At 40.1% G+C, this 16,026-nt stretch overlaps 1 protein-coding gene across 1 annotated transcript; it reads right to left on the bottom strand.

The window, feature by feature from the left end:
* Nucleotides 1-13,501: 13,501 nt before the first annotated feature.
* LOC107767866 (uncharacterized) lies at nt 13,502-15,798 on the bottom strand. Its single transcript, XM_075252913.1, has 3 exons — nt 14,779-15,798; nt 14,387-14,641; nt 13,502-13,762 (listed from the first exon to the last, which is right to left on the bottom strand). Exons 1-3 carry the CDS (start codon nt 15,796-15,798, stop codon nt 13,502-13,504), a joined length of 1,536 nt encoding a protein of 511 aa, XP_075109014.1.
* Between the last annotated feature and the right edge of the window lie 228 nt (nt 15,799-16,026).

The following is a 16,026-nucleotide window of genomic DNA, read 5'->3' on the forward strand; positions in this document are numbered from 1 at the left end:
CTACTTCCAAGGATACACAATCCTGATTTTTGTTGCTTTCTATAAAGAGATAGTTTAGATTTGTGTTGCAAATAACTCACGAAATTTTCCTAGTAAAAACTGGGGCAGAAAATTTCGTTCGTTCATTTGTTTTGGTGTATAAGCAGATTTTACCCTAAGGCACAGGATTCGAGATGACCAAAAGAATGAGTCTCAATCCAAAATAAAGAAAAGAAGAAAAGAGCAAAAGAAGTGAACTTAGAGTGCTGAAGCCGATAAAGATACGGATTGCTCATGATATGATTGAAGTCACAAGCTTCGCATGACCCGCTTTGATCCAAAAACTGAAGAGAGAACCAGCACACGCAGCTGACGAGCATCAAGATTCAGATCAGAGTCCACAGTAAAGTCAGCTACGACTCGAGATCAAGTTTCAGGAGATTTATAGATAGAAATCTTGTAACTCGTAGTGGGTAGGCCTAGCTAGCTTAGCATTTTTATTTTCTTTTTGGTGTAATAAGGAAGTCAGCAAGCAGTAGCAACAACAGTAGTAGTGAAATCACTGCTCTCGGTAGTCCTAATTATCGAAACTTCCAGAACTATACTGACTTAGTTCCTTTATAGCCAAGGATATGTAGGCAACCTTTGAAGCCCTGTTCGGTTAGACTCTTTTCAAAAATGCTTCTCATGGAGGGTCAGACAGGCAAAAATCCCTCATAATTGCTCATTTTATCTTTGCCCGAAAACCCTTCGTGTCTCCGAGCAAAGAGGGACAGCTGTGAGCACGTGATTTTTGCCTCGCACGAATTACTCCTACAGAATCCCCAAAATTAGGATTTTTCTTTTTATTATCTGGTTTTTAGGAATTAATTGCTCAATTTTCGTGTTTGTTTACATTTTGTGCGCATATTTAATTTTATTTAAATCATGAAAAATAGCAAAAAATATCACGTATTGCATTTAGGATTTAATTTTACAGTTTTAGATTAATTAGTAAATTAATCTGTTTTACGAAAATGGAAAAATCGCAAAAAATAACTCGTTTTTGCATTTTTAATCTTTGAGTTTCGAATTTTGGTAGTTTTCTTTAATTTGGTATTTAATTAGTTGTGATAATTATTATTAGAGTTAGTAATTTAATTTGGTAGGATAATTTGTATTAAGGATTAATTTAGGTTTTATTTTTAATTTTTGAAAAAAAAGAAAAAGAGTCTTTAAAATAAAAGGAAAATTGGAAAAGGGAAAGAATGGAAAGAAGTCAGATTTTGGGCCAAATTATTTGTAATTGCCCAAGCCCAAACCAAATTTCCCCCCAAACCCAACCAACTGGCCCAGATCCATGTTCCCTACCCAGTCTGCCTTTGTCATTGACTAAACGACATCGTTTAGTCGCTCATCATCTGAACCGTTGATCTCAGTTGATCAAACGGTCCGGAACTAAGGACCCCTTCACTATTTAACTGTCTGAACCCTTACCCCCACCTCTCCAATCGTCTCTCCCATTCCCCAATCCTCAGAGGCGCCTATCCAAACCCTAGAGCGCCGCCCTCAAAACCTTGCCATCTCCGGTGGCGGCGCCGGTCCCAATCAACACCAAATAAACACCCCAGACTCCCTTTCACCTCCCCGTTCCGAATCCTCACTCCTTTTCTTTCAAATCTGTCTGGAACGTCACGAATCTTGGTTCAAAGGAGAAGCCCTAGCGCCGCCTTTGTTTTCTCCGGTGGCGGCGCCACCCCTAACCTGCCCCAAACGTACACCCTAAAATCCTCGCAACCTCCCCTTCCCATATCCCTAACTAATTTCCCTCGAATCCTTTGGCATCTGCTCGAATTTCAAATCTGAGCGTGAACCCTAAAAACCCAAAATCAATTTCTGTTGAATCTGTTGGCATGCATGACCATAGGCTTCCGATTTGTTCGAGTGTTGAAGTTTGATTCAACGCGAATTGATGCTACTCTTTTGTTCTTGACAAAGAACAAGTGATTAGTATCAGTTCCGTTTAAAACAAGATATCAGCGTTATTAGTTTAGTCGGTAAGCTTTCTTTATTTTTCTGTCCATTTTGTTATTTCACCTCCTACTCCTCTTTTTCTTCTCATTTTTCATGAAGTGGACCGAAAATTGACCAAGGTTCTGAACCTATGTTTCTTTTTCTAGATTGATTCATATCTATGTTGGTTCCGGCTATTTTTCAGTTTTCCTTTCAACTTTTAAACGTTGTTTTGGTAAGATTATTTACTCGTCATGCTTAAGTGTCACTCATGACTTTAAGTTTTTGATTTTTTCTAGTTGTATGATTAGTTTAATTAGATGTTGTTGACTGGGTAATATAGTTAGTTCTAGCTCATTATTTGGTTTAAATTAGTCATTTAGTTTAGATTTTGGTTTTGAAATCAACTAATCGGTTTCTTCTTCTGCTTTTCATGAATTACTAAATGGAATTTCCGATTGGTTTTGGGCTTGGGGTCATTTCTGACCCATTTCCAAGGGAAGCCCACTCATTTTGGTTTAAGTCTTGGGTCAGAATTGACCCATGTGGTCTGATGTGGTAATTGACAAAGTCTTAAAGGGTAGATTAGGAAATCTAGGTAGGGAATCTCTCAGTAACTAATTGAGGCAGATGCTAGGAAGGTGCCTTTAGGACTTTACTGAAAATACTGATTTTAAGCTAGGAGTATCTAAGCAAAAATAAAAATTGTGGAAGTTTTTAAGTGCAAAAACTGAACTATTTCTGTAGCTCTAGAAGCTTGCCTATAAAGGCGTTGTTACTTGAAGCTCAAGAGAGATTTTTTTGGAGGGGAAAAGGAAAACAATTTTGAAAATAACAAGGCTGAATTCTTTTTTTAACAAGAAAGACTGTTCCATTGAGTTTTTGCTTTACAAACTGAAATCTTCACTTCCTGAATCAATTTTCTGATTGTTAGGACTTTGAAATGGTTTGAGTTCTAATCATTGAGGTCGAGTGTTGATGTTTGCTGGGTTGATTGTTGTTTGAAACTGGATTTTGGGTTTGGCTGAACTTTATTTTTCTGGTTTCAAAATTGGTTGGCTGGTTTACCCCTAGTACTGGAATCTGGGACTCTGTTTTGTTGTTGCTGCTTACTGATCCCTCACTTCTTCTTGCTTTTCCTTTATTCCCAGGTACTTACTCCTGAGCTCTACTGAATGTGAAGTCAGATTCAAAGCATGGAATGAGAAATTGGAATTTTGGAGCATAGTTTCAACCATTTGTTATAATTCAGTTGTATTACATTGTGTTTTGATTCACTTTACCTTTTAGCTGATTTCTGGTCTTTAATAACTGAACTTCATCACTGTGTTTGATTTTAGGACTGTTAAAATTGTTATAGTAGAAGGTTCAGTCAAGTGATTTGTGTTAGATTTGCATTTAAGTTCTGCTGGAAACAATGAACAAGTGTTTACCTTCAGTTATTTGGTTTTAGATGAGCTAATATTCCATTTGTGTAAATATACCATCCATAGTTGGTTTACTCGAGTAAACTGAGTTATTATCTTGATGAATGAGACGTGAGTTCAGCACAGTTATTAAGTCTAGCAAAAGAAAAATTGAATCTGTTTGATCCATGTGAATCCGTTGAGAATCATTTCTTTGTGTTTATTTTGGTAAGTCTGGTTTGAGGATGCCAGAGTTGGTATGCATAAGAATGGGATAAGAAGTTTTCAGTGATAGTTTGTCCTAGTGTTATATGCTGCTACTTGGAAAACTATGTGATGTTTTACCTCATTGAAATTGTTAGTTAAATGGCTTCCAAATTAGTATTTAGTGCATAGTCATTTTGAATAAAACAATGGTCTGGTTGATTGCTTTAAGACTATAACCTTGTACAGAATTGTCTTTGGTCATGTATGAGCTTGTTTAAGCTCAAGATACATATGGGTTTACTTCAACAAGCTCATGAGTCTTTCATATGCTATTTTATGTGCTGAAAAGAAGTTCATTTAGATTTAAAGTATCACGTAGCTATCCTTTGAGTTCGCTGAAGATTTAGGTGAGCATGGTTGCCAATTGGTTATATGTTATTGAAAGCCATGTTGGGCTCACATCCATATTTTGACATTCTGATGTTCTCAGCGTGTCTGAAGACTCGATCTCGAGTCTTGCACCTTTTTGGTACTCAGTTCTCAAGAGACTTAGGCTCACGTTGGGCTTGGATTTGAGACAGGCCATGTCCCTTGGTATTTTAGGGCCAGTTATTTGAGCCTAACGTTTTCTCTTATTGCTGTTAATCTAAGACTATTCCGTCGTTCGCTCGTCTCTCCTAATATTGGTCCATTGGCCTAAAATTGGTTCGAACATTTAGCTTGAAAAGTAGTTAGAATTCTTTTAAGTTTTCCTTAAATTAATTAGTCGGGTTTTTAAGAGTAGATTGGAGGCATGCCATATTAGATAATACAAATAGTCTATGGCCCTTCGAACCTTAGTTTGAATACCCTTTTAAATGGAATGGAGGTGCGCCACGCCAAATAAAACCTCAAAATGCGTGGCCCTCATTTAATTATTTTTTAAAAAAAATCCTTAGAACTCGAGGCGTGCCATTTAGCAAATCTCCATGGCCCTCGCAAAGTTAAAAACGCGTAGTTGCTTTAGGCGCATTATTTTAATAATATTACCTTCCTAAACTCGGGTGTGCATTTCATGTGACCCAAATCCCAATCTTAACAACGTTGAGTGAAATATGTTTCGGATTGTGGGTGCATTTCATGTGGCGCGATCCAAAGACATATTTTAAACGATGTTAAATCTTCTTTAAAATAATCAAAAGCGGTTAATAAGTTTAAAATAACCATAGGCTAAAACATGCATTAAAATCAGATAATGCACCAATTATAATAGTTTAAGCGACCGTGCTAGAACCACGGAATCTGGGGGTGCCTAACACCTTCCCTCGGGTTAACAGAATTCCTTATTCAGAATTTCTGGTTCGCAGACTTCAAAAGGAAAGTCGAAATTTCGTTGATTTGGGATTTAAAATAAACTGGTGACTTGGGACACCAAATAAACTATCCCAAGTGGCGACTCTAAAATGAATAAATAATCTCATTTCGAATAATGTCACTTAAAGTGGAAAAACTCCCTTGTACTATCTTCGGGTGTGTAAAAAGGAGGTGTGACAGGACTTTTCTAACAAGACAACACACCAGACCAAGCAGTCTAAGGAGTCATGCCCACGCGGGCCGAGCTCATGGCAATGAGACAACATGTATTTACAGCATGTATCTACGCCAAGCAATAAAGAATATTTTTACCGACATTTCGCACTTCGAGAAAGACTATTCTGAAGCATTCGCGACAAGTGCATCTCCATCAAATGGGTCCCGATATGCTCGGAGACTTAATATAAGCAATTCGATAACTTTCATGACCCCAGGGTCTGAACTCCATGCTCATCAAGCCCCTGGAAGGCAACTCCGAGCTCACGAGAAGCTGTCTTCAAGCTTAAACAAACTCGATGACTCGGAGACTACTATCAATCGCCATACGACTGGAAAAATCTGAAGCTGTAAGACCCTAATAGGCAGCCTCGGCACAACCAGATATATTCTACAAACTGTAAGACCTCAACATGCATTACAAACTGTAAGACCTCAACATGCATGACAAACTGTAAGACCTCAACAGGCATGACAAAACTGTAAGACCTCAACATGCATGAAAATCCCGATATTTAGGCTATACGTTGCATTTGTAAGAATCCCTAAAGAGCATACCCTCGATGTAGACGCCTAAACTATCACTAGGGATCGAAAATGGCTACGGTCGAAACGGTTGATACAGCCCAAATAACGTGACTCGAGGACGCCCGATTGTTGCTAAAAAATCGCAGGCCATTACTCCGATAAACTTCGGAAAGAACCGGTTAAAACAGGCTTCCCTCCACAGGCAAAAACGAGCTTCGACAAAGTCGGCTCCAAAATGCAAGAGCGTCAATCTACTCAACCTACGAGCTATGAACCTTACGAGGTGCTCGAAACACCGCCGACAATGAATTGAAATCGAGGTTCCTTTGGACCCGATGGGTCAGGCAAAAATACTACAAAAAGACCTTAATGAGCGGATACAAAGCCCACGGGCAAAAAACAATGTAAGATCCATTGTCGCCAGCTAAGCAAGCCTACAGGCCACATATTGAAAGGTCTCTACGACCAAACAGCATAAGAGCCATTGTCGCAAGTTAAAGAATATTGATAACTTGAGGATTAAAATGAGCTCGAATCGTAACCTGATTCGGAGACCGGATCCAAAATAGTTAACTATGCAAGCCTACGGGCCACATATTAAAAGGCCTCTACGACCAAACGACATAAGTACCACCGTCGCCAAAAACTCAATAACAATTTAGGGTCGATTACAGCTCGAATCGCAACGTGACTCGGAGACTGGACCCGGAAAATACAGCATGCCTAAGGGCACGACATAAGTACCATTTTTGTCGCCCGGAGACTGGGCCCGAAAATTGCCAAACGCCCAAGGGCGGAAAATGAGAAGACAATATCGCCAACCAGAAATTTAAGGTAATTCAAGGGTCAATTACAGCTCGGATCGCAATGCGACCCGGAGACTGGGCCCGAAAATTGCCAAATGCCCAAGGGCGGGAAATGAGAAGACACTATCGCCAACTAGAAATTTAAGGTAATTCGAGGGTCAATTATAGTAGGATCGCAACGCGGCCCAGAGACACTAGGCCCGAAAATTGTAATATGCCTAAGGGCACGGCATAAATGCCACTGTCGCCGACCAGGGAATCAGGAAAACTCAAGGGTCAATTATAGCTCGAATCGCGATGCGACTCGAAGACTGGACCGAAAATAATTGAGCTACAAAAAGCCTAAGGGCACGGCAAAATTTCCATAACGACTGGCCTAAGCAGGCCGTAAAGTAACACCGCGAGTCCAATATTCACTCGCCAAAAAGGGGGAATAAAGCCACAAGGTTCTTCCCTATACATATGCCAAAATAAAAGTGTTGTATACAGACAAGGAGATCAACAGGAAGATCAACAGGAAGAAACAACATAGTCTAAATCTATCGCCAGATCGGCAGCCTCAAAGGTTGCATCCAAGCGGTCACAGATCCTCTATCGGTCCCTTCTCGACAGCATCCCCTCTCTCCGGGGACTCACCCCCATTTTTAACATCACTCGAGTTGCCTTCTAACGTGCCCTCGATGGTCAACCTTCGAAGGTCCGGCCGAACACGGTCCGCGGCTCGAGGAAAAACTAGATCTGCCCCCTCAATGGTCCTCTCAACACAAGAATCTTCAGCGACCACTCCCTCTCCGTGTAAAGATACAAGCGCCTCGGCCTCGGCTCTGATCCGAAGTAGTGCATACACCAGCCCGGAACGAAGACTCTTATACTTGCCACTATCCTCCATTGCATCCTGAAGCTGACGCTCAATCGAGATGACTCTCCTCCTAAGGCTGTCCCTTTCCGAGACCACCTCGTCCACACGATGATCAAGCTCAAAGATTTCAGCATCCTTGGCCTGAAGCTCCCCCTCAGTAAAAGCTTCTCCTTCTCAAAATGCATGAATTAGGGCCCAAGGGGTTAGAAACAATAAAATCCCGCAAAAACTCAAACAGTAATCAGAACGGGGGATGAATAACCTGTTCGGTTAAGAAGGCTTTCTCATGTTCCTGGCAGCTTGCCTCGTCCTGATACTGGGTGAAGGCCTGATTATAAAGTGCTTCGGCCTAAAATCACGTGAAAAGGTCAAGAGAATGAAGATCGGAGCGGCCCGAAACAACGAATAAAGACAAGTAAAGTTACAGGAGAAGTTACCCGCTCACAAAGTCTTCCCATTTCGCCAAAAATAAAGGAGGCGCTGGCACCTGAGCTACCCTCTACAATAGTAGCCGGTCTCCCGAGGGCGTCTCCACCTTCGATCAGCGCTCCCTCCTCGGAAAGACCCCGGCGAGGCTCATCTTGCAATCCGGGGGATGGAAGGACTTCCCCCTCTAAAGAATCAACAATAACCATCGGGCTTGTAGGGTCAGGCAGAATTTCCACCCCTTTCTCATCCCAGTTCTCCAATCGAGGCTCCTCCAGATCGCCTGCTGAGGGCGTCCCAGCTCGAGAAGGATTCTGGACACCCGTCGAGTTAAGGTCAGTGCCTGATAGCCCATCAATTGCCTTGCCACCATAAGGACGGGTCGCGTCAACATCAGACTCCTGTCCAGAAGCATTTGTCCCTTCGGCCCGAGGGGCAACCAATCTCGAAAGACCTTCGAGGGGTGCCGAGAAGCTGTTTTCTCCCTCACCTTCAGCACGGGCATTTTTTACCGCCTTAGAGGATGGGACTGGTGAATCAACTTTGGACTTCTCCATTTTGGACCTTTTGATCTTCGGTGGCTCGGCCGACATGCCCCTTTGCCTTTTCTTCTCCTCTCCAGGTATCGGGACGTCCCCTCCAACGGGTGGTACCTCCCTTGTCAGTAAAATTCCTCCCAGGCCTGCATAGATGTGGAGGTCAAATGCATAGAAAGGACAGAGCCGCTGGCAGCAAGCTGCGCTAAAAAATGCGGATGCATCAAAGCTCAGAACTCACCATGGTCTTTTGCTTCCTATCGGGCCCGAGATAAATCCCGCCACGTGCGATTGTTGTACGGGCAGACTGAGTACAAATGGTCAACCCAACTCTGAAGATCCGTCACCGCTCAGGATAGATTGTTATGACTGAAAAAACAAAGGGAAAGAAACAACGGAATCAGGGACATAAAGTGAAAACATCAAAGGGAAATAAAGGCCCCGCATTCACTTACGCCCGGCGTTCCACTTCTCAAGGAACGGCATCCCTTACACTGGGATCAAATCAGACGTCTTCACCCGGATGAACCGACTCAACCATCCATCATCCCCAAATTTCTCAGTACATGCAAAAAGGGATCTCGGGGCTCGGCAGCAAAGCCTGATTAATCCCCCGCGAAGGAGACGAGGACTATACATTTGGATCAAATGATTCAAAGTGAAGCGCATTCCCTTCACCATGCCCGAGTAATGCCTAATCATATATACCACGCACCAGAACGAAGGATGAATCTGACCCAAAGTCACCTGGTAACTCCGGCAAAATTCAAGAATCACCGGGTCAATCGAGGACAAAGACGGTCCAACCGGCCCCAAAGTGAATGGATAGGTGTACACGCTCAGAAAACCGGCCCTGTGAGCAGTGATGTCTTCATCCTGAGCAGGAATCTCCACAAGCACGGCATCCCCCCAGCAACAATCGGCCCTCACTCTCTCGACATCTGTTATGGAGCAGACATATCGAGTTACCGGCTCGCGGCTCCCTGACTTCGAGGAGGGTCTCTTAACCCTGAAATCTGATGTCATCGCAAAAGGCCCTGGGACATATTCCTCGATGCGAGGCGGAGCGGTCACTTCACCTTGGGAAAGGAACGAAGAAGACGAGCCCGCGATCTCCTCAGAAATAGCAGTTGAAGTATTCGCCATCCTTGAGAAAGTCCAAGAGAATAAGAAAGGGAGGGGAGTCACACTCCTAAAAAGAGAAGCGAAAGTCAAGGGAAAACAAACTTCACTATAGGGTTCTGGGTGCAAGATAAGACTCGAAAGGGGAGAGGCGAATATTTATAAGAACATCATGGGTACATTAAAGGAGGCTAACCGCTCTGGTCAATGTTGAAATCCGCAGTAATGACACACATTGCATGCGCTGGCGGCCCATAGCCGCTCGCAAAGACGCCGCAGGAAGCAAGAGTTCAGAACCGTTTCTCATCGCTTTGCGTCGCCCTTACTTTGGAAAACGCGGAGACTATCTGTGTACGGTAAATCTGGGGGGCCGGATTCCCCGACATAGGGCTATCTCGCGGTCATGACCTTCTAAGCTCGAAGATAAGGTCAAGACTCACCCTCAAGGTTCGCCTCAAACTGATCCGGAAAGTGTTGCATTTCGACTAATACAACATGTTGTAACAACCAAGGGGGAAGTTCCCGAATCACACGACTCGACCTGACAAAGGCCGGCCTATCCAGAGCCTGTGCTGAGGTATCACATCAAGCCATCCCATCTCCGTACTTTATGTTTTGTCTCCACACGTTTATGATCGAGTCGTTCCTCCTATATAAAAAGGGCTCGCCCTACCTTGTAAAGCAAGTTGCTCCATTTCTCCACAAGTGCAATAATATCTTTCTCTCTCTTTTCTTCTAAGTCATTTGTTTTTATTGGCCCGAGGCCACCTCGCATCTATTGTTTCTTATTTGTTCTGCCCGTCTAGCTATACATTGGCCATAAAGAGCCTTACTTAATCGTATTTCTGCTTGTTATCCCTTCCCCGACTGTCCCCGATAGCTCGATCCCGGCTCAAACCTCGGCCCCGAGGCCTCCATCGATCTACTCTGCGTTCGGACAACAGGCCCCTTCGGTTAGCTTACTGTTTCGTCTTAACTCGTATCTTATCTTTACACTTAGCATTTCTGGCATCGACTGCCCTAAAAACTAGCTTGGGAATATATCACATATTTTTAGAATCTCATTTACAAATTTAATTGTTGTTACTATTTTCACGGTAAACAATTTCTTTTTTTTATGTAATGACTATTTATTTCAACTGTGTATTTTTACCTTTTTAGGTAAAATCTGTAAAAAAAAATATTTTTAGAGCACCGTAATTTAGAGCTATATAAAAAATTATACCCAAAATTATTAATTTCAAACTATGTATTTTTTATAACTTTTTTGATGACTTGACTATTTATTTCAATTGTATAAATCTTTATTTCAGATCAAATTCAAAAAAAAAAAAGATTTAACTAAACTTTATTATTTTTTGCAAAATAAAAATATTTAGCCTAAATAATGTAGTTCTATCCAAGTTTTATTATAAATTATATTCGAAAAGAATTATCTAAAAAAGTAATATTCTTAAAAAGGTAAAAATATTTTTTATTTCCAAAAAAAAGGCATATATACAGAAAAATCCACGTGGCAGACGAGTGCACCCACACTTTTTGCCACATCACCGTCTAAGGGGGTAATGGCTCTCAAAAGGCCAAGTTGAGGGGGGTAGTTAAGACCGGGCATAGTTCGGGGAAGATACTAATAATTTAAGTCAAGTTTAGGGGTGGTTTAAGGTATTTTTGCCTACTTTATTTCTGCTTATCACTTCAAAGCTTTCAAAAAAAAAAACACAAATGAAACAGTAAATTATATACTAATACTATGTACAGTTATCTGAGATGTTAGTGTAATTAATCTTTTTACCTGTCTTTTGAAGTTTATTTCCCTTTCAAAGATAACGAGCCACATTAAATCTTTAACTATAATACGATTATTTTAAGAAATTGAATATTTTCTTTGGTAAAAAACAAAAAAAAAAAAGGACTAGTTAAGCTAAAATCAATGGAAACGGTCTCCTGTTTTACAGTTTTACAGCACCACATTATCAAGGATTCACATTTCCTAAAATGTGTCAACATAATAGCCGATCAATGCGTGTGGGAATAATGCATTATTAATGTCTTGATTCACTTTCTTTCTCTACACAATGATGCCTTGCAGTGGACAAAGTCTACCGGCCACTTCTACCAAAATTCGTTTTTTCGATTTTTCTGTTAAACCAAAAACCAAACCATTAAAACCGACCACTGAACCGAACACCGAACTTTTTAAAACTATAAACCGCAAAACGATCGAATAAATCGAAAAATCAAAATTTTTGGTTCGACCGATTTTTTCGGTTCGGTCGGTATTATGCCACCCCTAATTCTAGGGGTTTGAAGACCAGAAGGGTTCTTAAAGGCAGATTGTTCCTTGATTGCGGACTGTGAATGTATGTAAAGAGGTTGACGACTGAGTCTATGTTATGGATATGTTATTGTGGACATTTCGGGGGTCATCTACGTATTAAGGGAGGATCGAAATTTATTTGGAGGCCACTGGCAGGCCTAATAAGGATGTGTATTTTGCATTGGGTTGAATTTGTTTACTTAGCACGGCTATTGTTGAGGGGTGTCATTCGTCTAGGGTTGATCTTATTCGTGGCTGATATGTTTCATGTGTTACTCTTTTATGCCACAAGAGGTTGTGAGACTGTTGACTACTTACACACATACTGCAGTTCTGTTTCGACCTTATGAAGGAACTCGAGCGAGATGGCTTTTGCGGTATTGAATGGTTGGTGGTGCCTCGGTTATGGTCTTCCTATTGGTGGAATATTGTGCTATCCATTTCTTCATGGTTATGATCATGCGCTTCGCGTGATTGGTGTTGTTATACACGTGTTTGGTAAGTATGAGAAATTGGGCAATGGGTAATCCATGTGGACCGCCATTTGAATTAGGTCACGCATTGCAGCAAAGTTATGTTGAGATATAATGACCCGACCGATCATTTTGAGCATTTACATTCTATTTGGTGGTTTGAGGTCTTGAGTAGCTTCATATGATGTATTATGACTTGCGTGAATGGTCGGTCTTGGTTTTCGAGTGGTTCAAGATTAATTTGGAAGAATGATTCTCAATTTGGAATATTTAAGTTGAAAGAGACAACCAAGTTTGACTTTTGTATATTTCACCTCGGATCGAAGTTTTGATGGTTCTGTTAGGCCCGAATTGTGATTTTGGACTTAGGCATATGCCCAGATTTGCATTTGGTTTTAGAAGATTTTTGCTCTATTTGGCGAAAGTTGGCAATTTGAAAGTTTGGAGAGTACATTGGTTTGACCGGTTGTTGACTTCGATGTTATAAGGTTTAGATTTTTGTTCCGTGAGTTAGAATAGGTTCTATGTGTCATTTGGAACTTGTGTGCAAAATTTGAGGTGATTTTGAGTTGTTTAGACGTGTTCGGCATAAGTTATTGTGGCCCCGAAGCAGTGTTTTGAAAGAGCAATAAAACTTCTCGAAGTTGCGGGCCGCCAACCTAGGGATGGGCATCGGTCAGTTCAGTTCGGTTATGAATATTATCGGTTTTAAGATATTGGTTATCGGTTAATCGGTTATCCATCATTATCGGTCGGTTATCGGTTTACCCGATAAGATAAAACAACTAAAGCAGTTTCGCAATGCATAAAATTGTTCGGCAATATATAAAACAGTTTCGATATAAAATTGTTTTGCTAAAATAATTTTATAAGATTTTAAGAACTATTTTGCTAAAACTCATTTCAGAACTGTTCTATTTCACAAGAATTTAAATTTACTGCAACATCCAATAAAATAAACACTAACCAAAGTTTATATCCTTCATTCTTAACCCAAAATATATAAACAAAAATCCCAATATCAGTCAGTGATGAAAAACAGAATATTAGTCATATTTTTACTTCGACACTTTCTGCAAACACAAGGGATCTAAATGAATAACAAATACAAGTTTATTAGTTATGAAATACAAATTTTATAATAACTGACACAAGATAACTTCGTAACAGCTCAACAATTAAAGCACACGACAAATCTCACTTCAGCTTTCAAACAAACTAAGAAAAATCCAGAGCCAGAATGCTTTCAAACAAACTAAGAAAAAGATGAAGATGAAGCAACTAAAATTTACACGAAGAATCAAGATGAAGCTGAAGAATGCAGCTAAGAAATGCGACTGAAGAGTGAAATGAAAATGCGACTGAAGAATCTGATTGATTTGAGAAATGAAGTGAAGATGCGACTGAAGAATGAAAGAAAGAAGCTGAGAAATGCGACTGACGCTGGCTTGAATCTTGACGGGCTGATTGGTGAGGGCGTGATGCGACTGACGCCGGCCTGAGTCTTGACAAGCTGATTGGTGAGGGCGTGAGGCGGAGAAACTGAGAAAGAATAGGGAAATTAAAGAGTGAACTATGAATTATGAAACCCTAGTATGTATATACTTAAGGGTAAACTAGTAAATTAGTTAATACTTATTGGGTTATCGATTTTACCCAATAACAGAATTGCAAAATTGAGCCCGAACCGATAACCCAATAAAAAAAATTAATCTGTTACCAAACCGTTAACCCAATAACCCAATACCGATAACCCAATAAATAAATAATGGTTCGGGTTATCGGTTTTACCCGATATATGCCCACCCCTACTCCAACTCCTTCCCGAGACGGTTCCTCCAAAAATGGCGGTAAGCTTTGTGTTACATAGAGGTTCTTAGGGAGTGGATTTGTCGGGGCCAGAACAGGGGCGTACGCAGGATTTTTCATAAGTGGTGTCGACATTTAAAGTAGACAAAGAAATAAATATAGTAACGACATCATATTTTAAAAATAATTACCTTACTACAACTCTCCTCGACGAGTTTTCATATTTTTGGAAGGTATTCATAATAACCGAATTAGGAATAACACTAAATACATCCTTTTCTATATAAGGCACCAAACAACTACTAAAAAACTCATCATCCATTCGACTCCGCAAATCGGTCTTATCAACTTCATTGCCGAAAAAGTTCTCTCAACTGTAGCAGTAGCAACTGGCAAAAGCAAAGCAAATTTCACTAGTTGAAAAACAAGAGGATAAGTCCCATGCTTCTTTGTCTCCACTAGTTTTATGGAAAGATCACCAAGTCCCTTAAGACCAGAAAACCTTTTATCATGATCTCGGACATCAACAATGTAATTCTGAAGCTGAAAGCGAAGGTCAACCATTGAATATTTATCAAAATCATCAGGATATAACTTAGCTAATCTCAATATCTTCTCAATGTCAAAATTGGAAAAAAAAATAAGTGAGTTGGGTTCAAGCAAGCAACTCCAAGAAGCAAATCAGTTGTCACCTTACCAAAGCGATTATTGAGTTCTTGAAATTGCCAATCAATAATTTTACAAAATACCTCAACACGATAGTGCTGCGAAATAGTGTACTCAGAAACTCTACGACGTGATCTTCCAGGGATAACATAAAGCTCATCAAATTTGGGTATAAAAATATCATATTTTATACAGAATTTAGATACCTCATCAATAAGTGAATTCCAACCTTCTTTTCTCAATGTTTGCAAATGATCATTTGTCACTCCAACAAGTAGCATGGCATTTGCAATATCTTGCTCCTTCTTTTGAAAGGCTGCATTAAGCTCATTTATGATTTCTAAAACTGTACGCATCAAATGCAACGTGAAGACAACTTCAAATGTTAAACATGCTTTAAGATATCCCTTTGCCTTACATTTCTCTTCAAAACGTTCGTTAACAGCAATAGCATCAAGCGCATCAATAATAGGGCCAAACATAATAATAAAATTATTAAAGGATTTATAATGAGATCCCCATCGAGTATCACCAGCTCTAGCAAGACCCAATTCTTGATTCAAACCCTTACCAGTTTCAAGCTCCCCTTTACGTAATGCCTCTTCTATTTCTTCTGCTTGAGATTCACGAAGTTCATCTCTAAGCTTGAAAGAAGATCCCACCATATTCAATATATCGGAAAGCAATAATAAAAGTTCTTGTACTTGATCACATCTTCTAGAAATCGCAACAAGAGTTAATTGAAGTTGATGAGCAAAACAATGAATAGAATGAGCACCTCTACTTTCTTTTTGCATTAAGATCTTAAGACCATTTAAATCACCTTGCATGTTGCTTGCTCCATCATAACATTGTCCACGTATAGAAGATGGACTTAAAGAATGTTGAGCAAGTAAATTAACAATTTCATTCCTTAGAGACAATGCAGAAGTATCACGAACATGAACAATACCCATAAATCGCTCAATCACGCTTCCCCTTCTATCAACGTAACGCGGAACAGTAGTCATTTGCTCCTTACATGACACATCACGAGATTCATCAACTAAGATAGAAAAGTGATCATCATCTATATCCTTAATGATACTCTTAATTGTTTCCATCTTACATGCAGTGATAATATCCTTTTGAATAGATGGAGAAGTCAATTGGTTATTTTTTGGAGCTTTTTTAAACGCATCATCAATATTTTACATCGCTTTGCATACCATGTAAGAAGTTCAATATAATTACCTCTATTAAAAGATGACTCACATTCACAATGTCCCCGAAATGATAATCCTTGGTTCAAAAGATATCTTATCACATCAATTGCAACTTTTAAACGAGTT

The sequence above is a fragment of the Nicotiana tabacum genome, chromosome 5 (assembly GCF_000715075.1).
Source record: "Nicotiana tabacum cultivar K326 chromosome 5, ASM71507v2, whole genome shotgun sequence".
Lineage (NCBI taxonomy): Eukaryota > Viridiplantae > Streptophyta > Magnoliopsida > Solanales > Solanaceae > Nicotiana > Nicotiana tabacum.